The sequence below is a fragment of the Ictalurus punctatus genome, chromosome 24 (genome assembly GCF_001660625.3).
Source record: "Ictalurus punctatus breed USDA103 chromosome 24, Coco_2.0, whole genome shotgun sequence".
Lineage (NCBI taxonomy): Eukaryota > Metazoa > Chordata > Actinopteri > Siluriformes > Ictaluridae > Ictalurus > Ictalurus punctatus.
The window spans coordinates 1,581,996-1,605,197 of NC_030439.2; the positions used below are offsets into that span (position 1 = coordinate 1,581,996).

A 23,202-nucleotide genomic window follows, 5' to 3' on the forward strand; every position below is an offset into this window, starting at 1 on the left:
TGCATCTGTGATACGCACAGCTGAGAGAGATCAGCGGTTGTAGGCAGCATTTTTCTGTAGATGTTGAACTGAGCTGCTAAACTGACCTGCGAGGTGAAACTGACCCAAAGGACAGAGCTGTAGTGCTGCATGAATGTGATGTGCTCTGGATGTTCCGGACAAACAAAAAGAGAAAAGAAAGGATTATATTTTCCAGCTGCGGTATTTCCAGAGGTGGGAAGTAACACTCTATATACAAAAACAATGTGATCTTAAGAGTAGGTTTAACTGGCCGTACTTATACTCTTACTCAAGTTCATTTTTAATTACAGAAATGTACCTTTACTTCTCTACACTCGGTGGCGTTCCTGCGTTATTGTTAAATAGTAATGAATGTATGTAGTTTTAATAATTACTTTATATCTCGTATATTGAGGTCGCGGTTCTCGCCCTACGCTGCAGTGTCTGAATGCGCACGCAACAACCCTCACTTTTATAACGGCTCAGTCCTGGAAGATGATGACCGACGAAGCGAGCGCGTCGATACACACGTATATTTATTCTTATTTGCTTCATTTATAATGTTAAATTACTTTAGTATACTTCTACCTCTCTGTGCTGCTGTAATATGTGGATTTCCCTCTGGGATTAATAAAGTGATCTATCTATATATCTATAATCATGTGAAAAAACAAGTACACCCCATGGAAATGGTTTAAAAAAATGTAAAAACACAAGCAGTGATAACCCTCTTCTCTAAACATTTAAAAAGCTGACATGGTAGTTATTGAAGATCTTATTAAAAACTGGGACAGAATCCTTTTCTCCAAAGGTCAGAGTATTGTGCACTGTGATGTATTCACTCTGTTTCAGGTCAGCAAGTCTAATGAGTGTGTTTGTAAACAGGTGGAAAAAAGGGAGGGAACACACAGCTGTAGTGTCAGGATGGCCGAGCGGTCTAAGGCGCCAGACTCAAGGTTCAGACCTTCTCCCTGGTTAAAGGAGGATTCTGGTCTCTAAATGGAGGCGTGGGTTCGAATCCCACTTCTGACAGGATTTTATTCCCTCTAAAAACCCCCATGTGTGAATATTAAATGAATGAAGTTAGGATTCTAAAATGTATTTTGTACGTATGCAGTAAATTAAAGATGAAGACACTCAACACTGGAGAAGTTTAAATGAGAGGGAACTTATTTATATGTGAGGTTCTGTGCTGAGTGTAGTAGTAGTTCAGAATGTAGCTTTCAGATAAATGCTGATAAATACACACATTAAGAGGAGTTGTGGATCTCCTCAGGATGTCATTTGTGTTTTTGAGGGTTGGAGATGATTTAATGCTTGGATGATCTCTGTGGAAATATGGATGAATAACATGACACTTGAACAGAACGTGTGGTTAAATGACTCTAGAGAACGGTATTATTATAAAATTGTTGTTTTTAGCCCCTTTAATGTCTGACTCTCTCCCCACCACTCTCTCTTCCACATCCGCCCCACATTCTCACTGTGAACAAAGTGATTTCATTTCATTCTGAATCGCATTTTAAATTGTGAATCGGCACCTAATGCAGGATTAACGTACAGATCCATCTGATCTTTACACAAGCACAAACTGCTGGTGGAGGGAAACTTAGAGCTCAATTTGAATTCTCCTCCACTGCACAGTTTCACACAACACACACATCCAGCTAAACATTTCACCCAGGATTAACAGCATAGCGCTAACAATACAAATACAGTAAAGACACCAGTCTTCAAAGCCTCAGTTTATTTACAGTGATTTAAATTCAGGAATAAAATGTAATAATATAACTTGGAATTTCAAGATATATTAATATTCCAGATATTATCTTATTATTTTGAGTTTTCACATTATTTTGATGTAATTGTTAAGGTGAGTCGAAATAATAATATAACACTTCAAAATAAATTCCACAATGAAGTGTTCAGTAAAAACAGACTTTCACAGAGAACATGAATCTTTTCATCAGCAATATTTCATTAATGAATTGGAATAAAACAATATCAGCTCTAACTGATCTGATTCACTCTTACAGAGCACTGAAGTGGGAGGAGCTTTACAGGAGATTTATTACAACCAACTCTTATAAATGGCAGTAATTTATCAGTAAATGTGTGTGTGAAAGTGTGTATGTGTGTGTTAGTGAGAGGGTCAGAGAACGACAGCTTTCCTCTGTTCCAGTCCAGCTGCACTCTGATCCTCTGGAGATTCTGTGTTACTGAGAGGAGAGCGTCTGGCTGTGGTGTAGAACATGTTCCATATTTACCATCATAATACCACACACACCAGATTCCACTTCTGGAGAATATCTTTCCCTTCCTCTGAGCAGATTCTGTCATCACACCCACATCCCACACTGTACAGTCTCCTACTTCAACGTCCCAGCAGTGTGTCCCTGAGTTAAAGACCTCAGAGCCCAGGATACAGTAACTATAATCATCAAATCTCTCTGGATTATCAGGAAGCTTCTGTTCCTCATCACTGCGTCTCACACTGGTCAGATCATCAGATACAATGAGATTAGGATGAGCAGTGTTGGGGTCCAGAGTTACAGGTGCTGAAAACACACACACACACACACACACACACACACACACACACACACACACACACACACACACACACACACACATTGGAGCTAAGCTAACTTAAGCATTACGTTAGTATGGAACTAGCTAACATTAGCCTAATCTAAAGAGATGATAACTGTGATTACAATATTAATGAATAAACATATATAACCGGGTGTATTTAAATTACAAATGTAAACAATCTTTAAAAGAATTGTAAATCTAAAACTTTTGTAATCCATTTTTACACTCGCGCTTCAACCACTGAACAGTCTGACGCATCAGAAGCCTTTCAAAATAAAAGTTCCCTTATATTACATTACATCAGTTCAAAAGGTGACCACATATGTGTGTAATAATAATAATAATAATAATAATAATAATAATAATAACAACAACAACAACAACAACAATTCCAAAACATTACACAAATGAAACATCACTATAAAGACCACTTTAATGTAATTAACAAAGGCAGAGAAACAGAAATAAAGAAAGAAAGGAAGGAAGGAAGATTCTTACTGTATTGGACCACGTCCTGCATCTTCTCCCAGACTCTGAACTTCAGGTTGTCCAGATGTTTTGCCACATGGATCAGTGTTCCTGAAAGCTCCTCTGGATGCTGCAGAGTGCACTGAGCTCTGCAAAAACATTCAGGAGTCAGTGCTGCTGTGGGTTTGGAGTCAGAAACACAGAGAACGAGAGAGACAGGAAGCACATCACTCACCTTCTCACTGTGGCCTCGTAGTTCTGTAAAACAACAAAGCAAATATCAGTGGATCTGATTGACATTTTTACACCACTGAAATGTGACGTTTCTGATGATGGAAAGAAGTTTTACTTTCTCACAGTATAAACACTGACTAAATGATCCTCACTTGTAAGAACGAGACGTCTTCGGCTCTCATCTCCTCTTCTACGCCTCTGATTGTGTCTGAAAGAGATGATATGTCTCTGCTCAGCTTCTCAATCTTCTCCTTCATCGTCTGACTCTTCTGCTCCTCTTCCTCTCTCAGTGCAGCTATCCTGGCTGCCTCTTCATCTCGTAGAACCTGGTGAAGCTTCTCAAACTCCTCCTTAATCTGCCGCTCTGTGTGTTGGGCCTGAATCTGCAGTGAAGAGGAAATCAAATGAAATAGAACTGATTCTGCAGTGATGCAAAATATCATTCTAATATCAAACCCATCTTATTGATTCTAACCTTTATATGTTCTGCAGTCTGACTCCAGTGCAGTTTACAGTCTTTAAAGATCTTCAGTTTCTCCTGTAGGGGCTTCAGAGCAGTTTTCAGCTCCTCCTGGAACAAATCAACACACTGCATGGAGACTCTGTGTTTAGTAATAGCTGAATTCTCTCTTACAAGCACTCATTAGAGCTTTTCAAATGCACCAAGTACAGAAGAAACAATGAAAAGTGTAGACTTATAGGACGTGGGTTTATTGGTGTACACTGCTTTAGTCTAACATGGAAGATCTGCTCCTGTTTATACAGGAGACACTTCAGATGCTGAAAATCTGAAGATGATGGAATAGCAGACTCACATTTGTTATTGTTTACTAAATTTATCACAAGGCAATTATCATTTATTATTGAATTATTACACTGTGTTTATATTGAACCTGTAGATATTGATATGTAGAATAAACTCTTTTTTACATGTACCTTTTACAGGAACGTTTTATTTACCTTACAGTCTGTTAATGCCTCATCAATGGGGCAGAATTTATGGTTGGTGTGTATTTTTGAATCCCGACACACCCAACACACCGGCTGTTGATCATCCAGACAGAAGAGTTTGAGTTTCTCACGGTGCAGACTGCAGACTGTTTCAGACGCTGATGAAGATCTCGGACTTCTCTCCTGTAAGAAAGTCTCACACAGGTTCTTTAAGGCCAGATTTCTGGGAGGATCCTCCATAGACGACTTCCTCCTACAAACAGGACATTCTCTGGATCCTTTGGTCTCCCAGAACTTCTGCAAACACACTTTACACACACTGTGACTGCAGCGCAGGAGAACAGGATCCGTGAAGATTTCACAGCACACAGGACAAGAGAACTCCTCCTCTGAAAACTTAGAAGCCATTTTATTCTGCTGCTGCTGTTGTTCTCTCCGGTCCGAATGTTCAGATTCACTTTCACTTTGATCAAAAGTAATCACACCCTGATTTCAGGTTTGTTTAAAGTTAATATACGACTTTGCAGGTCCAGTTAGTAATCACTTCCTTTCACAGAGCTGAAAATGAGACTCAGAATTCTCCATAAACCGAGAATAAAACTAAACTCACCAGAGCAGAACACTGCAAAAGGACTGCAGTCGTCTCGGACTCTGTACTTCCTTAATGGGAGGAGTTTTAGAGAGACAGGATATGACCTGTTCCACTCAACACTGACAGCAGAAACAGCAGATAAAGATCACTTCTGATAATTCATCGTGTCGACCCAGTCAATGTTTATATGAAGAAATTTAGAAGAGATATTAATACAGAATGTTAACTGTGTAAACAGCCAGAGAGCATTTATTTAGGTTCTGAGCTCGTATGGAAAAGTCTGTTCAAATTAATAACAATATATTGAAGTTTATTTCTGTTTACACTGGAAAGAAGTTTTGTTTGTAGTCCATACATGTAGTCTGTGTTCGATGATTTTCTTATTGAGATTCGACAATATCTTAAAACCATCTTTATGACACAAAACAAAACTACTAACATATGCAAGACTTTTGATAGCACGTTCACCTCACACCTCCAGGGTTGAACATTTCACAGAATGTTCCCTATGGACTTGGCGATGCACTAGAAATCCATTAGGGTCTCCCCACACAGGTACGAATCCTGCCGACTACGACTGAAATTTGACAAACTGTGAAGCATTTCCTAATCCGGGTATGTTTCTTTAAACAACAGGAGTCCCGTTACATCTGGCGTAAACCAAACACAGAATTCCACAAAAAGAACATCATACCTACAGTCAAGCATGGAGGTGGCACTTGTGGGGATGCTCTGCTGCTTCAGGGCCTCGGCAATAGTCAAGGAAAACATGAATTCTGCTCTCTATCAGAAAATCCTAAAGGAGAATCTCCAGTCTTCAATCCCTAAGTTGAAATACAAGCAGAACTGGATGATGCAGCAAGACAATGATCCAAAGCACAGGAGTAAGTCCACCTCTGAGATTAAAGTTTTGGAGTGGTCTAGTCAAAGTCCTGACTTGAACCAACTGAGATGCTGAGGCAGGACCTTAAACAGGCAGTTCATGCTCCAAAACCCTCCAATGTGTCTGAACCAAAGCACTTTTGCAAAGGAGAGTGGGCCAAAATTCCACCCGCTCCATATCTGACAACCTATTCATAAGAATTAAAAGCCATTATCTTAATGGTGTTTTCATTTAAAAAATTAATGTCAGAAGAGGGATTTGAACTCACGCTTCCATTTAGAGACCAGAATCCTCCTTTTACCAGGGAAAAGGTCTAAACCTTGAGTGTGGAGCCTTAGACCGCTCGGCCATCCTGACACTACAGACGTGTTTTTTGCCCTTATACCCACCTGTTTACAAGCACAATAAATACACACGCAGACCTGAAACAGAGGTAAATACATCACCGTGCACAGTGCTCTGATCTTTGGAGGAAAGGATTCTGTCTCAGTTTACTCTGGGGGACCCCAGGTATTTTCAGACACTGATGATTTTGGCACGCTCTGATATTGTTGTCAATTTGAACAAATGTAAGCACTATTTTCAAAGTCACATGACTTTTTAGTCTTCAGCACAAGTTCCCCTACAAAAATATCTAAGTAGGATGTGTTTCATGATGTACATTAAATATAAATACGGTGATTTTTGTGACGAACCACTTCGGTCATTTGAGGTGATTCTGTTAAGTCTTGAGTGTACATCAACCACAAACACTTTCATGTGCTCCGTTGATATGGACACTTAAATAGACATCTAAGAGTGCATGTGCCTATTGTTTTGGATCAAGAGTGGGCAGTGGGAGGGCTAATGGCTTTCTACACCGAATACGCAAAAGAAGTTGTTCACAGGTCAGCCCAGGTAACCTCATCAGGGTCATGGTCCCAACAGAAGCCTAGAACTTCTGAACTGATTCCCAGTGAAACATGTTCAGAAATGGAAAAAAAATCCTTTCAGGTTTCCCAGCAGAGGTTCGAATGCTGAAGAGTAGGTCTGAATTTCTGTTTGCCAGATGATGGGTGAAATCTAGTCATTGTAGACAATTCTGAACAGACGCACAGTGAAGCAGGTTTAGACATTGGCCCACGCAGAGACAGGTATTTTCAGTAGCTGTGGATGAGTGGTTAAGGGAAGGACTAGAAATCAATTGAGGTCTCCCCGCTGAACTTGAAGCACGTGTTAACTGCAGTGAACTTGAAATTTATTTCACAGAAATGTTGAGGGAGAATGCACACACTGTATGAGACTGTATTATCTCTTTGTCAGAGTAAATGAAGAGTCGGCCCAATTGCCTTCCTCCTTTTTATTTGGTTAAAAGTAAACACACAACGCAGACAACAACATTTCTTAGGGAGTTTTTCCCTCACCACCGGCTCGCTCAATTCGGATAAATTCACACATTTAAAATCCGTATCCCGTGGCTTATGTTTCTGTAAAGCTGCTTTGAGACAATGTATATTCTAAAAAGCGCTATACAAATAAAATTGAATTGAACTGAACAACCGATTACCCTCACATCAGGGTGTGTTGGTCAGGTGTCCACATACTTTTGGCCACACAGTGCCCTTTTCACATTATCTCAGGGGTTCCCAAATTAGGGGTCATGACCCCATGTGGGGTTAATTGGTTTACATGGTTTAGTTTGGGAAGCCCTAAGATCATGTGTAAGGGGCATCTATGTTGGATGTAACTATGTAGCTAGAAATAAGTATGAATTAATTTGATAATCAACCAGTACCACATCTGTTCCCAAAGGTATTGTCTGATAAACAAACATGATTGTTTTCATGAAATTGAAAGACATTATATGTTTTGACTAACTTTGTCTTGCATTTGTTCAGGTGTTAAGGTGGTAAAGAAAAAGAAATGGGAGACCAGTGAAGTGAAAGCAGCTGAAAAACATCTGTACAGGTTCATCAAAACTTGCACAGTGCCAGGAAAAAAACATGGTGAGGCCTGTATTAAAGCTGAGCTGTTGCACTGAAAGGCAGGGATCGGTTGTCCGGTAAGTTCTTTGTAAAAAATCGAACCACTGCTCTTAAAAGGAAAATGTAACCCAGAAAAAGTCTGCATGGTTTCATTTGATTTTATTTGCACAGATCATTGGTAATTTTAGTTTATTATTATTATTATTATTATTATTATTATTATTATTATTATTATTATTATTATTATTATTATTAAGTTTATGGCTGGAATTTTGTATTGTACAATTTTATTTTTTCTACTTTTTTACATTTCATTCGTGAGAAACATTTGAGTGTTAATTAGTAACTGCCTGAAAATACTATCTGTGTGAAAATACTATCTGTGTGAAAATACTATCTGTGTGAAAATACTGCATTGCAAATGGCAAGATGTTTCAGATTAAAATAAAAGGCATGTTGTTATTCATGTGACTTAATCAATTATCTTGGAAATATGCATTATAGCACCTTCCCAATTGTTTGTAAATTGCGTCCCCAGATCGTTCACAAGTACCTACAATTTAGAAATACCAGAATAATAGTGTGTGTGTGTCTGCTCGTCCTCAAACGTTTGGTCTACCAGAAATTGTCCCCAGAATGTGGAAAAATGTCACATTGCTTTATTGACATTTTTTCTTTAATTTGAAGTGACAGACGGTTTTACAGCTTCAACAGAAACACGAATCTGTCTTTGGTTTGCTCCTAAACCTTTTAGAAACACGGGTCCCCGCATTGGAGGATCCAGCATGTAGTCCCCAATATAGACTTGCACAAGAATGTGTGTGTGAACGAGTGTGAAAGCGAGTAAGTGTGTGTGTGTGAACGAGTGTGAAAGCGAGTAAGTGCGTGTGTGTGTGAACGAGTGTGAAAGCGAGTAAGTGTGTGCGTGCGTGTGTGTGTGTGTCGCGGTGGAGGAGCGTGGCGGCTCCGAACACGTGGCTGTGTGAGAGTTTGAGTCGCCGGCACGGTGTGAGGGTGGCGTGCAGGGCGAGTGTGGAGGAGTGTGTGTTAGCGGGAGGAGAAGTGGTGGGACATGAGAACATTGTCTCTGCCTCCCGCATGAACAATGCAGTTGTAGTCTTTGTGAATGACGTTGATAGAGCAAACAAGCTAGTGCAGAAAGGAATTGTACTTAATAATGAGCTTACGATGGTCTCTTCCCTACGTTCCCCATCCAAAAAGGTTATACTGTCTAACGTCCCTCCCTTCATCTCTGATGAGATAATATCCAAAGAACTGTCTAGATCCGGGCGGTTGGTCTCCCCATAAAGAAAATCCCCCTTGGCTGTAAGTCCCCACTAGTTAAGCACTTGGTGTCTTTTAGAAGAATGGTTTTTATGATTCTGAAAGATGGTGTAGAGGAACTGAACCTAGTGTTTAAATTCAGTGTAGAAGGCTATGGCTCCAGCATTTTTGTATCTACAGAAAAGCGAGAAGTCGTATACCGTGCCGAGAGCATTAAGGAGTTCTTACGGAATACCAAATGGCAAAAGGACGTTGTAGTAGAAGAGCACTTCGCAGATCTGAAGCAGTTTATCCATGATGTCAAACATTTTAGAAGGGAAGGAGCTTCTACTGACACTGAGATCTATCGTCTGAAGAAATTCATGACTAAAGTCAGCAGAGAAACTCCTGATGATGACCAGTAGAGTGTTTGGTGTGTTTTATATTAGAATGGGTTTTATCATCTGCTTGTTTTATCTACACCTTGTTCTTATGACTGGGATTCGTATTGCAAGTGTAAATGTTAACGGGGCAAGAGAACATGAAAAACGTGTAAAACTATGAGTTACTAAAGCAGAAGCGTATTGATGTAGCGATGTTGGAGGAAACACATAGTAATGTTAACAGTGCTACTATCTGGATGAAGGAGTGGGGTGCGCTGGCAATTTTAAGTCACAATACATCAGTTAGTGGCGGGGTTGCCCTACTGTTTGCTCGCAATTTTACTCCCAGTTCTTATACAGTAGATGAGGTTTTAAATGGGAGGCTTTTAAAAGTAAGAGCTATCTATGAGAATGAGAGCTTTGTTTTTATTTGTGTGTACGCTCCCACCAGTGCAGTGGAGAGAATGGTTTTCTTAAATAAACTAGACAAGGTCATTGCTGACTGCAACACTGCCGATATTTTAATTCTGGGTGGGGATTTTAACTGCACAACAGATAACTTTGACAGGAACCACACAGAACCTCATGTGGCCTCCCGTAAGCGCCTGTGGGAGACGATGGAGGCTCACGAACTGATTGATATTTGGAGAAATTTAAATAGAAACCAGAGGCAGTACACGTGGGCCCACTCCATAGATAACACACTCTCCTTGGCAAGACCAGATCGCTTTTATGGTTTAAAACATCAGCTGACACTTTTTACTAAATGTTTTATTGTTCCAGTGGGCCTCTCTGATCACAGCATGGTGCAGTGTATCGTCAGTAAAGAAAATGTAAAACCAAAAAGTGCTTACTGGCATTTTAATACTACACTTTTAGAGGATACTAATTTTAGAGAATCTTTTATTCATTTCTGGAATGTTTTTAAATATGAAAAGATGGCTTTTAGTTCTATACAACAGTGGTGGGATGTGGCCAAAGCTCAAATTAAAGCATTTTGTCAACAGTACACTCTTAATGTCACAAGAGACATTGTCAGATCTCTGAAAGCTTTGGAGACTGGAATAGTGGAACTCCAGTGTTTGGAGACCGCAGGAGATCGAGGGCAGGTTGAAGCCCTCAAAAGTAAAAAAGCTATAATGAATGACCTGTTGGGCATCACAGCACAGGGGGCGCTGGTCCGCTCACGCTTTAAAAGCATGAATGAGATGGATGCTCCTTCTAAGTTATTTTTTGGTCTAGAGCAGAAGAATGCACAGAAAAGATTCATACATGCTGTGTGAACAGAATCAGGAGATCTTCTGTCAGATCCCGCTGAAATTCGCAAGCAGACAGTTAGCTTCTACTCGAAGCTGTACAGCAGTGAGCAGTCAGGGGCACAGACAGTGGAAGAGAGCTTCCTTAAAGACCTGCCAAAACTCCCAGAGCATGTGGCCAGCGATCTGGACATAGAGCTAACTCTAGCAGAGCTCCATGAAGCTCTCCAAGGGATGGAGAATGGAAGGGCGCAGGCATAGACGGTCTCCCTGTAGAATTCTACAAAGCCTTCTGGACAGTTATAGGGCAGGATGTGCTAGAAGTGTTGCTAGGCAGTGTGAAGGGAGGTGAATTCCCATTGAGCTGCAGGAGAGCCGTCCTGACCCTACTGCCGAAAAAGGGAGACCTGACGCATTTGAAGAACTGGCACCCGGTCTCACTGTTGTGCACTGACTACAAACTGCTCTCAAAAGCGCTAGCTTCAAGACTGACTAAGGTAATGGAGCAAATCACTCATCTTGACCAGACGTACTGTGTGCCCGGCAGGTCTATACTTGATAATATACATTTAATTCGTGACATTTTGGACGTCTCCAGGCTATTGGGATTAAAGACTGGCCTTATTTTTCTAGACCAGGAAAAGGCTTTTGACCGGGTTGAACATGAATACTTGTGGAAGGTGCTGGAAACCTTTGGTTTCAACCCAGGTTTCATAGCCATGATCAAGACTTTGTAGAGTGAAATTGCGAGTGTACTGAAGGTTAATGGTGGTTTGTGTGCCCCTTTTAGAGTCTACAGAGGTATTAGACAAGGCTGTTCTCTGTCAGGCATGCTGTATACCCTAGCGTTTGAACCTCTTTTATGTAAACTGAGAAATCAACTTTCTGGTTTTAAGATATCTCAATCCAGCGCTTCTCTGTGTCTCTCAGCATATGCAGATGACTTAGTCGTAATGCTGAGAACACAAACTGATGTGACTATTTTAATTGATGTTTAAAAAGATTTTGAGATTTTATCTTCTGCCAAGGTCAACTGGGCCAAAAGTGAAGCCATTTTAGTTGGAGAGTGGGGTGGTGGGCAGCCCACATTACCAGCTGGTTTGGCTTGGAAAGAGGGTGGTTTTAAGTACTTGGGTGTTTATGTGGGCAGCACTGAGTTTTTAAATAAAAATTGGGAAGGTGTCGTTGAAAAGGTAAAGGGCAGGTTGAACAGGTGGAAGTGGTTGGTCCCAAAAATGTCTTACAGGAGACGAATGCTGATCATCAACAACCTGGCAGCATCAACCCTGTGGCACAAGCTGGCATGTGTGGATCCGCCACCAAACCTGCTCTCGAACATCCAGGCCCTGCTAGTGGACTTCTTCTGGGACAAACTACACTGGATCCCTCAAAGTGTCCTTCACCTGCCCAAGGAGGAGGGGGGGCAGGGGCTGATCCATATAGCCAGCAGAACTGCAACCTTCCGACTCCAGTTCATCCAGAGACTACTCACTGGACCTGAGAGATTGGTATGGAGAGCATCAGCTTATAGGCTGTTACACACAGTAGGAGGACTGGGATTAGACAGAACTTTGTTTTTAATGGACACAAAAACGCTAGACCTTGCTGGATTACCAGTTTTTTATAGTGGGCTTTTTAAAATATGGACTTTTTTTTAAAAAAACAAATCAAGGGGTGCAGAACACCACACTGGCTGCTGGAGGAACCCCTGGTGAATGGTGGGAGATTAGATATCTCTGGTGTGACCACTCCTTCATTATCTAGGGTTCTGGTCTCCTCAGGCATTCTGACACTCCGGCAGCTGGTGAACATCACAGGGACAGACCTGTCACGGGCTGAGGACTTAGCAGCACACCTGGTTCTATGGTCCCTACGCGTTGTGAATAAGCTCCTACATCTCTGGAGGTCCACCCTAACGTCAGAGGAGCGTGCTCAACAAAACAAGCGAGACTGGGCCTACAGAGGAAGAACCTTTTCCCCAGCTGGGCATCGCTCCAGACCTAGATGGGTGTGGGGGGACAGTGTCCGGTAAGCTTCTGTACAAAGCCTGCGTGAAAGTTTTAAATAAGAAAAAACTGAATGGGAGGGTGGACACCCCATGATGAAGTGTACTGGGTTTTAATGATGAGTTAACGATGATTTTAATATTAACCACCGTTAACCAAAACATTTTCTGACCTCCAATGGAGGATTTTACATGGAACTGTTTCTGTGAATTCTTTCATCTCCATGTTAAACCTTGAGGTCACACAGGAATGTCCGTTCTGTTCACAGAGAAAGACTGTTTTTCATGCGTTTATACATTGCTCCAGGTTGCAGCTATTGTTTCTGTTTTTAAAACAATGACTTGAGGTCATTTTATGTGGATTTTACTTTTCAGATTTTTATCTTTGGTTTTAAGCATGTTAGAAGAACCAGATTCAAGTGTCAGCTGATCAAGTTGATCAAAAATGTCGAAATACCTAAGCAGGAAAAACAAAGTGGCACAGAACACAGACTGCGATGCCATAAAAGTTCTCTCCAGACTGATCAAATCCCGGATTCTGATGGATTTGAACGTTTACAGTAGTACGGGAGACGTGGAGATGTTCAAGGCGGTGTGGTGCTGCGAGGAGGCTCTGTGTTCTGTAGTGGAGGGAGAACTTTGTTTTACGCCTGTATTAGGCTGATAATGTTCTTAACGACTATCCGTTGTTGCGCTGACTTATTTATTTATTTTATTTATTTATGGTTTTTCTTTTTAATGCTCCTTTAAATATTTATTTATTTATTTATTGCGTCACCTTTGACTTTAATGTGTATAGTGTGAGGTTTGATAAATAAAGGATTGTAAAAAGTCAAAAGTCTCTCTCTCCCTCCAAGGGTTCTCTCTCTCTCTCTCTCCAAGGGTTCTCTCTCTCTCCCTCCAAGGGTTCTCTCTCTCTCTCCCTCCAAGGGTTCTCTCTCTCTCCCTCCAAGGGTTCTCTTGCTCTCTCTCACTCTGTGTGTGTGTGTGTGTGTGTGTGTTGCATGCTGGGAGTGTGTGTGCGGAGTACGGAGTGTGTTTCTGAGAGCGATTTTAAAAAAACAGTTGTTTATTTCTGTTACTTTCTTAATTTTTCCTTTGTGTTTTTCCTTTCTTTTCCCTCGTTACTCGACTGAAATTAGAACATGTACAAAAGTTTCTATCGTGTGCCCGGGAGAGTTTAGACCCTGGGATGGCGTCTATACCCGGGCAAACACCACCTAAACTAACACTCCGAAATGGGTGCAGGTGTGTACCAGAGCCTGGAGTGACGGTAGATGACTTACTTGTAGTTATGGGAGAGCAGGTAGGATTTGATCATGTAGTTTCAGCCTCACAAATGAGAGAATACACCTCTTGACCAAATTAGAGACTTTATAAGACAACAACATACAGAAGACTTTATCATCCTAGTGGGAGGTTTTAATTGTACTCTGGATTTTACACAGTGTAGAAACAGTGTGAAACCCCATGCAAGTGTTTAACCAATGTTATTAAAAATCTAGACTTATCTGATGTATGGAGAGGACATAACCTGATCACACGTCAGTGTACGTGGGTAAAGATCAGTAACGAGAAGATCCCTGCTGCATGGCTGGATAGATTATATGTATCACGCAATGTGAGGAATAGAGTCTTAAAGTCAAAAATCTTCCCCACCTCAATGTCTGATCATAAACTAGTTACCTTGGAGTGTAACCTACGAAAAAAAAGCATAAGAGTTGTCATTGGCATTTCAATATCAAATTACTAGAAGATAGAAGTTTTTATGAAACTTTTAAGCTTTTTTGGGACTCATGGAGGAGCAAGCAGAATTATTATGAAAACTATATTCAATGGTGGGAAACAGGGAAGGTACAAATAAGACATTTCTGTCAGCAATTTCATCATATTCTATGTTCTGTATAAAAAAAGTCATTGGAATGTCTTGAAAGAGAAATTATTGGCATAGAACAAAGTATCAATAAAAAGGACTCTGTAAACCTCAAAGATCTAACTTGCTCAGCTCGATTCTAAAAGAATGAGTGGAACAAGCTCTTGTAAGAAGTTGGTTCTTAACAATGAAGGACATAGATGCTTCCACTTCTTTCTTTTTTAACCTGGAGCATACGGAAGGACAAGAGAAATTGATGTACTGTTTAAAGGATTGCAATAATCGAGACACCTCTGACCAAATGGAATGCACAAAATTCCTGTGGATTTTTGCTCAAATTTATACACCACTGAGGAAGGGGAGTAGAAGACGTTCCTGATGGTCATGAAGAGCTGCGGTCATCTGCATCTAAGGGCAAGAAATAATTTTGTTGTAAATAAGCATTCAGATAAACAGGTAAAAAAAAATAATCTGTCTTACAGTACCTTTTCCCTTTTTACTCTGTGGAAGAAAGAATGAGGAGATGGTGCTCTGTTTCGTCACAGGCATTTCCATCTTGGTTTGGGTAAAATTCAGAGCCACTGCCATGCTGTAGCCTCCGGACCGAGCCAGTGGATTCAGGAGTTTAGATATCGGTCGTGCCAGTTTCTGTTAGAAAGAAAACCTTTTCAAAAGATTGCTTACATTTTCACGCCGAAGGTGCGGCATTTTTTACACCAGGCGCACTTATTATTGAGTACACAGCAAATACTGTGATTAAATATATATACACCGCCGCTGATTCATGAAGCACAGCCAGGAGGTCCGTGATATTTTTTTGTTGATGTTCTCACACTAGTGCACAGGTTCGCAACCCAGCTTTTAAAATTAAAGACTTAATTTTAGTTTTTTTCTGCGCACACAAGGCATTCGTATCGCTTCATAAAAATTGGGATTAAACCACTGGAGTCACGTGGATTACTTTTACGACGCCTTCATGAACTTTCCGGAACTTGAAAGTTTTGGTTACACGGACTGTATATGGAGGGACGGAAATCTCCCAGGTTTCATTAAAAAACGTCTTGATTTGTGTTCTCAAGGTGAACGAAAGTCTTATGGGTTTGGAACGACATGAGGAGGAGTAACCGATGACAGAATTTTCATTTTGGGGTGAACTATCCCTTTAACTGTATGACTTGCTGTCACTACATATTACACACGAGGTTAATATAAGACATGTATAGTATTTAGATACTCTAAATATACACATAAAAAGGTACCAAACTGTACTTTTCCTTGAGCTAATACCATCAAACCTACATCATTTGTATGTGTTTTTTCACCTTCACCTTTTTCACCCTCATAGAATTTGTAATGGTTTTAATGGCAATTGTATTGGTTTCAATGGAAACTGTAATGGTCCCTGTGGGTCTTTACTGGTAATTTGTTGCCTTCAAGTGGTGGCATGTTATGTCTAGTGGATACCATTACGGACCAGTAGTGGTAATGGTTTTAATGGTTAGCTGATGGTTTGTAATGGTATTTGTACTGGTAACCATTAGAATTTCAGTGATGGTTTCTATTGTTGTTTTTTTTAGCAAGGATGCAAGGTACATAATTGGCCCTTAATAAATGGCATGTTATTGGTTAGCTGATGGTTTGTAATGGTATTTGTAGTGGAAACCATTAGAATTTCAGTGATGGTTTCTATTGTTTTTTGTGTTTCTTTTTTCGCAAGGAACATAATTCGCCCTCAAATAAATATATGATATATATATGCATATATGATATATGTAGATATATATCATTATTTATTGTTTTTAAACAACTTTTTCCCCAGGTAACAGATACATAATAAAGGGTAGATACATACAGCCTTGATGGTATCACTATAGCAACAAGGAAAGGACAGTGTGATAGATTAGGATTTGTGAGAGAGTAAGAATGTCAGTGGGGTGATACTGATCTGTAAAATCAATGTTAGTGTGTGGAAATTTAAAACGTACTCTCTGTTTCTTCGCCCTTAGTTCATCAGCGTCCAGCCAAACTCCACACTCCTGCTCTGAGGAGAGAGCTTTACATGTCTTACTCTTACTGCTCTTCATGTTTCTTCTCCACCTCACACCACCCAGCAGTGGCAGCTTTTCTACCCCGTTAACCTTCAACAGAAAAAGATTTACTCACTGAGCAGTCTTACTCATTTTCTGCGCAGATAAGCAAACTTAATCTGTCTAAAAACAGAGCAGTAGTAGGTCTGACCAAATAAATAAGCTAGTAATAGTGCACTCTAGTTTTCCCGCCCAGTATTTGTTTGAAAGTCTTTGGGTTGCCAAGTTCTCCAAAATTCCTCTTCTTTTTTCTGTATACTTTTACATCCATTTTGTGGTATTGGCGCCCTCTTCAGCCTATTAGGCTATAACAACATTGATTGAATATGCACCAGGGGTGGAAAATATTCAAATTGAATACTTGTACTCTAATTTAATTACATTTCCAAGTAAAAAACAAACAGACAAACAAAACAACGTTTTTTAAGTAAAAAATACTTTTGTTTCTTAATGGTATATCTTATGTAGGAAGGAACTGTTCCACAACCTTCCAAGCTTAACCCCGGGGCATAAAGACTTCTTAGAAGCTGGACTCACATACAAAGAAATCACAGCTGTGGCACTGGAACTGTCTGTGGGCCATACACCTGGAGTTGACAGCCTGCCTGCCGGATTTTACGAGGCTTTCTGACCCGTTCTTCCACATGATTACTTCAGAGTTCTTCAAGTAAGCAATACTGAAAAAGATCCTTCCTAAGAGCGTTCAGCGTGCGGTTCTGACACTGCTTCCTAAGAAGTGGGATTTAACACTCCTAAAGAACTGGAGACCTGTGGCAGTCTTGTGCACAGATTACAAGATTATCTCCAAATGCTTGGCAAACAGACTAAATGAGGTGCTGCATGCAATTATACATAAAGATCAGTCTTATTGTGTAAAAGATAGACCCATTGCAGATAACTTGCATTTAGTAAGAGACTTATATGATTGTGCGATTTAAATGGGGTTCTTGTCAATAGACCAAGAGAAAGCCTTTGTTCGGGTAGAACACACATTTATTTTCGATACCTTAAAAGCTTTTGGGTTTGGTGACAATTTTATCTCCGTGATAAGGTTGTTGTACGCTGACTACGTTTACATGGACAGCATAATAATGTGATTAAGGTGTTTGCATGATCTTAATCTGAAGGTGTTTACATGGGTCACTTTTAGAATACTCCTGTCATGTTCCCGTTTTACATGTTATAGAACATGATTAGATGAACAGCCCGCGTCATTACGTCACCGTGCCACGCCGTCCGACGTCCCTCCAGAATTTCACGTATCAATATACAGTACGTCTTCGTTATGGTACCATATACAGTTTTGGGTGTTTTTATTTAATTTTTTTACGAACGCTTTAAGTGCAGTTAATTATTTGTCATGCTGTGTGTGCTAATAGACAACTGCTTGAAGTGGTGGGTGTGTCCCAAATCACGTAGTTACCGTCTATATAGTAGCCGAGATGCATGTATTTTTCCCCACTACAGGCCTGTAGTAGGAAAGTGTGCGATTTGGGACGCAGCCGAACTCTCTTGTTCGCCGTAAAATGTAAAACTGCCGTGTGTGATCGTGTCCTGTCGCAAAATGCGGTGAAAACTCCCACATGACGTTCATAATGTGATTAAGGTGTGTACATGTCTGTAATACACGTCCATAATGCGACTAAAACAGGAGTACTCCACCTGTCTTAATTAGATTATTGCTTACTTCGATTATGACCTTAATTAGATTAAGATAAGTAAAAATTGCTGTTTACATGGTAGTTTCTTCATTAGAGTATGGTCTTATTCGGATTAAGAGTGGATTATTGTTGTCCATGTAAACGCAGCTACTGATGCTACTTTCATGATAAAAATGGCTGGTGGCCTGAGTACTGCTGTGAAAGCCCAGAGGGGGAGGCTGTCCCCTCTCGGGTCAACTCTATAGTATATTCATTGAGCCTTTGCTACATAAACTTAGAAAAGATCTAATGGGTCTACACGTCAATTTTCCAATCTCCCAACAACCAATTAAACTATCTGCATATGCGGATGACGTCACGGTCCTAATTAGAGGTGAAGGTGATGTTGAAGAGGTAAAATGCGCTCTTGAGTGCTATGGAAAGGCATTATCATATAAAGATAACTGGCTTAAAAGTGACGCTGCGTGATGTGGCAGAGTCACTGAAAGTCCATTACTTCCCGGTGGCCTGCATTGGGGAAGGGCAGGTTTTAAATATCTGGGAGTTTTTGGGGGACAAATGAGTATAGACAACAAAATTGGGAGGGCCTGCTGGAGAAAATACGTGCGCGACTGTCTCGTTGGAAATAGTTGATGATAAAGTTGTCATACAGGGGAAGGGTGCTGGTATTTAACAACCTCATAGCCTCTTCCCTTTGGCACAGAACAATGATCCTGCAGCCTCCAGAAGATCTCGTGAGGCAAATACAGAGATTGGCTAAAGGCACCAGTGCTGTATCTACCCAGACAAGAAGGAGGACAAGGCCTAGTAGATGTTGGGTCCAGAGTGAAGACATTCAAACTCCAAGTGGCTCAGAGACTTCTCTACAGGCAGGATGTGAGCTGGGCTGGGATAGCGTGCACCTTACTGAGGAAATCAGGTAATATGGGTCTAGATTGCCACTTGCTCTTGATGGACATAAGCAAGATGGATCTTACAGGACTAACACCATTTTATAGATGGTTAATGAAAGCATGGACACTTTTGGTGTTTTCCCAGTAATAGCAGCGGGCTGTGTGTAGTGCTCTTCTGCATTATAGAACAGTTACCAATGTACTTTAATGCTTTTCCATGTCTGTTTTTTGAGTGAGAGAGCGCGCTACGATACTCAGTGTCCACTGGTTCAGTTTGTTCTGACTTCTGTCCAAACCTGACACCTTCACATTCATCAGACACTTGGAGATGTTTTGGGCTCAGCTGGTGCTTTGGGAAATGGTATAGACACTGGCCTATGTGCTGTTTTTGTGGGCAAGGGGTCTCACTGGGGACGCTATTTGGAATGCTATTGTGTAGCTGTGCCTTTACCATTTTGACTCTTGTCCTGGAGTCAGGATCATACTGCTGGTACTGGCAGTGTCAGGTTCTTTTAAGAACACACTTACACATGCTACGCTACTCACGGTAGGCCATTACCATTCCGTTTCTTTCCAACAAAAAACAAGCTTTTTACTGCATTAAAACTCATGTTGTGTTTCAGTAAAAGGAAATGCTGCGTCCATGGAATTGTCATTGCCATGTCATTGCACATAGGATTAAAACAAATGCTTTGTTTCTACTTATGTTGCTTGTAGCATTTTAAGATATATTAAGGTGTAAGAGGCTGTGCCACACCCCGCACAGCCAGCAGAGGGCAGCAGCAGCACACAGTGAGAGTAGCCGTGTGGGGGAACTCAGTTACCCAGATTTCTCATGGCTTATTAACCGGGACTGCCTGCACCTGCCAGGCAGGATACTTAAGGCAAGACTTTGACGCTTCTCCTTGTCCTACCTTTGCAGAGGAGTGACTGGTATGGTATGTCAGGGCTTTGCATGAGGTAAGAGTGAAAGGAGAAAGAAAAGGTGTAAAAGAAAATATAAATTAGAAAAAAAAAACAGGATTGGAAAGTGGAGGAAAAAGAAAGATGAAAAATTAAGATCTAAGACAACTGAAAAGAATGAACTAATGTAGTTTTCATCTTTAGAATTATAAATATTGTGAATCCTGAAGATCGCCAAGTTGTGAAAGATCACTGCTATTGCTGACTTTGTGTTCCTATCTAATTATGAAGACTACTTTGTTTTGATTTTGCCACTTGTGTGTGTGGTCTTTGTTTAGTGTTCCCCACCTTTTTTCTCCTGTACTGTTCTGTCCAATCAGTAGTAAGTCCACCTAGTGGCAGCGTAGAAAAGCATTTAATTCAATTTTATTTGTATGGCACTCTTTACAATAGATGTTTCAAAGCTGCTCTACAAAAATATCAACACGGTATACAGATATTAAGTGTGAATTTATCCCAACTGAGCAAGCTGGTGGCGAGGAAAAACTCCCTAAGATGTTAAGAGGAAGAAACCTTGAGAGGAACCCGACTCAGAAGGGAACCCATCCTCATCTGGGTAACAGTTAGTGTGAAAAAGTTCATTATGAATTCATATGAAGTCTGTATGGCCTTAGGAGCAGCCGTAGTCCCAGCAGTCTGTAATTGGAGAAGGTGAGCGCTCCATCCAGAGGTAGGACATCTGAAATGTATCAGGAAGGTCTGGAGAGCAGAAAGGATCAGGATCTCTAGTATCTCCATGAAGTCGTGTGTGGCTCGACAGAACTAGAGACGGAGAGAAAAGATTGGGACTGTGCTTAGCGTAACAAAGTCTAGTCAGGGTTGGCTTGAGTAAACAAATACGTTTTAAGCCTGGACTTAAACACCGAGACTGTGTCTGAGTCCCGAACACTAACAGGAAGACTGTTCCATAACTGCAGATCTGTCATGTCTGCTTTCTGCTGGGCAGCACTGCGAGCAATGCTACGGGCAATACGGCTGGATTCCCCTTCTGAAGGATCAGTGCTAAATAAAAAAAAATATTTCACATGGATTCATATGTTTACAAATTGTGGATTCTATTAATTGTGTCGACAAGTATAAAACACGCTTACCTCGACTGACCAGCCAGCAAATCCAAGAGCTGACTAGCCCTCACTGCGTTGTCCGCCTGCTTCATGCGGTAATGTTTCATTTTCACTTAGGGGTGTACTCACTTTTGTTGCCAGCGGTTTAGTCATTAATGGCTGTGTGTGGAGTTATTTTGAGGGGACAGCAAATTTACACTGTTACACAAGCTGTACACTCACTACTTTACATTGTAGCACAGTGTCATTTCCTCAGTGTTGTCACATGAAAAGCTATCATCAAATATTTACACAAATGTGAGGGGTGCACTCACTTTTGTGAGATACTGTATATAGGATGAGAATGGCGTCCACTTGTTACTCAAATTCTTTTTCAGCAGAAGGGCTGTCCATCGTCACTGAAGACTTTTGAGTTTGTTCCTCATATAGAAGACACTTCACTCTGTTTTGTTCATATTCTTATTCTGCTCCTGCATTTGCTTGATTTTTTTTGCTTGGTGATTATAACATGTCCTTAACTGCATTTTGTGTTACTGGTGTTTTCTTCCTTGTTTCCTTAGTCGTGTTTTTCAACATTGTCCTTCCTGCATCTTCCTGATAGATCTGCTTTACTGAGTAATGGATCCCATTCCGTAAGTGAAGATACATTTTCATTAGTCTACTTGCAACTGTAGAAAATATTGACTCTAAAAGTCCTCCCTTCTCTGTACGTTTTAATTAAAACCCTTTTAATGTGTACTAAGGCTTGGAAAAACTTTTCTCTGATTAAGATTTAAATGAAGTGTCTTTTTTTCTATTTCCAGTAAATTCAAAAGGAACTACCTTCTCTGTCCTGTCTGCAAGAAGACCTGGGACTGCCTGTCAGTGCATCTGCACAGAGTCTGCATGAAGACCGATCCTGAAGAAGCCATTGAAGCAGTAGTGGAGAGGGCGACGGCGGAAATGCGTGTGCTTCTGGCAAAAGGCAGGGTGATTAATTACGACCGGCTGGGTCAGATTTTGGGCTCTGCTGACCCAATGAGCAGGTTGGTGGAAAATCTTTTCAGTCCTTTGAAAACTTCTGGTCTCCTTCTGTCTGAAATGTATTTACAGGCAATCTAAACCTTGCCTTCTTGGTTTTGGAAAGGCTGATTGAGGAACTGGAGAGTCGCTTTTTGGTGGTGACCGATGTGCCCCCAGCACTACCTACTACCAGTGCAAGGGCAGAGCCTTCCTCCTCCAGAGCCACACAGCCAACAGAGTTGGACAGTGAACAGTCAGAGAGCTCCTGTCAGCGGTGGAAGAGCAGTTTTGAGACCTTTCAATGGTGAGAATCTCAGTTTTAATAGCTTTACTGATTGTGTTTTTGAATAATCGTCAGACATATGCAGTTTTATAACCAAACACTTTCCTCATTGCAGTAACCCTGGTGTGCAGTGGACCAACCCGGGAAGAAAGCTGATGGCAGAGAAGGGGCTTTACAAGAAGCACTCTATCGACCATGCATTGCTGAAGGGTTTTTCGTCATTTTTGTGGAAAGACCTTCAAAACCCTAAACAGGAGGTGAGTACTACCATAAAAACATTTTAGAGTTGATTAAAAGTTTGATATCCAAGAACAATATTTTCACAATGCAAACTAGTCATGATGACAAGGTCATCTAACGTGTCCTTTTTTCCAGGTTGAAAACGTTGCACGTTTTCTGTGTTACATGGACCCACGGGCTCCGTCCCTGGAATTTGTCAGACAGAGAGAAGACGCAGCAGTTTCTCAGGGAGCTGACTGATGTGGGGCTTTCAAAGCAGACTCAACTTATCTACATGAAAAACCTGAAAAGGTTGGTAGAATTTGGTGTTTTCTTTTTCATATTAAAACTTGCACACACAAGAACTTAATTGTGCTTGAATACATGTACATACTTCTTACTAGTGCTTTCCATACAGATTCCTCACCTACCAGACCATCAACACCAACCTGAGGCATGATGACAAGGACCTGCATACAGACTGTAGGGAGTTCATAGACTACCTCGGACTGCTGCAGAAGAGCTGCAGTGAGAAGGTCAGCGAGGAGATTACCCAAAAAAGG

General features: G+C 40.9%; 3 protein-coding genes and 1 non-coding gene across 5 annotated transcripts; 2 read left to right on the forward strand and 2 right to left on the reverse strand.

Annotated features, from left to right (window-relative positions):
• Window positions 1-677: 677 nt before the first annotated feature.
• On the reverse strand, window positions 678-5,204 carry LOC124627482 (E3 ubiquitin-protein ligase TRIM35). Its single transcript, XM_053675100.1, has 6 exons — window positions 4,258-5,204; window positions 3,773-3,868; window positions 3,450-3,680; window positions 3,299-3,321; window positions 3,094-3,212; window positions 678-2,558 (listed from the first exon to the last, which is right to left on the reverse strand). Exons 1-6 carry the CDS (start codon window positions 4,654-4,656, stop codon window positions 2,011-2,013), a joined length of 1,416 nt encoding a protein of 471 aa, XP_053531075.1. The 5' UTR covers window positions 4,657-5,204; the 3' UTR covers window positions 678-2,010.
• On the forward strand, window positions 919-1,032 carry trnal-caa (transfer RNA leucine (anticodon CAA)). The gene is made up of 2 exons: window positions 919-956; window positions 987-1,032. It is a non-coding gene; the product is annotated as a tRNA-Leu (tRNA).
• A 9,537-nt stretch (window positions 5,205-14,741) lies between the features above and the next one.
• On the reverse strand, window positions 14,742-16,559 carry LOC128629041 (aurora kinase A and ninein-interacting protein-like). The gene is made up of 3 exons (XM_053675138.1): window positions 16,453-16,559; window positions 14,953-15,115; window positions 14,742-14,875 (listed from the first exon to the last, which is right to left on the reverse strand). Exons 1-3 carry the CDS (start codon window positions 16,549-16,551, stop codon window positions 14,850-14,852), a joined length of 288 nt encoding a protein of 95 aa, XP_053531113.1. The 5' UTR covers window positions 16,552-16,559; the 3' UTR covers window positions 14,742-14,849.
• A 1,964-nt stretch (window positions 16,560-18,523) lies between these two features.
• On the forward strand, window positions 18,524-23,198 carry LOC108261119 (uncharacterized). Of its 2 annotated transcripts, none has more exons than XM_053675130.1 (7): window positions 18,524-19,134; window positions 21,696-21,767; window positions 21,939-22,160; window positions 22,262-22,441; window positions 22,536-22,677; window positions 22,796-22,951; window positions 23,058-23,198. In XM_053675130.1, exons 2-6 carry the CDS (start codon window positions 21,754-21,756, stop codon window positions 22,898-22,900), a joined length of 663 nt encoding a protein of 220 aa, XP_053531105.1. In that variant the 5' UTR covers window positions 18,524-19,134; window positions 21,696-21,753; the 3' UTR covers window positions 22,901-22,951; window positions 23,058-23,198. The 2 variants fall into 2 exon arrangements, with proteins under 2 accessions (XP_053531105.1, XP_053531106.1); XM_053675131.1 differs by lacking the exon at window positions 18,524-19,134 and adding an exon at window positions 19,812-20,068.
• Window positions 23,199-23,202: the final 4 nt, after the last annotated feature.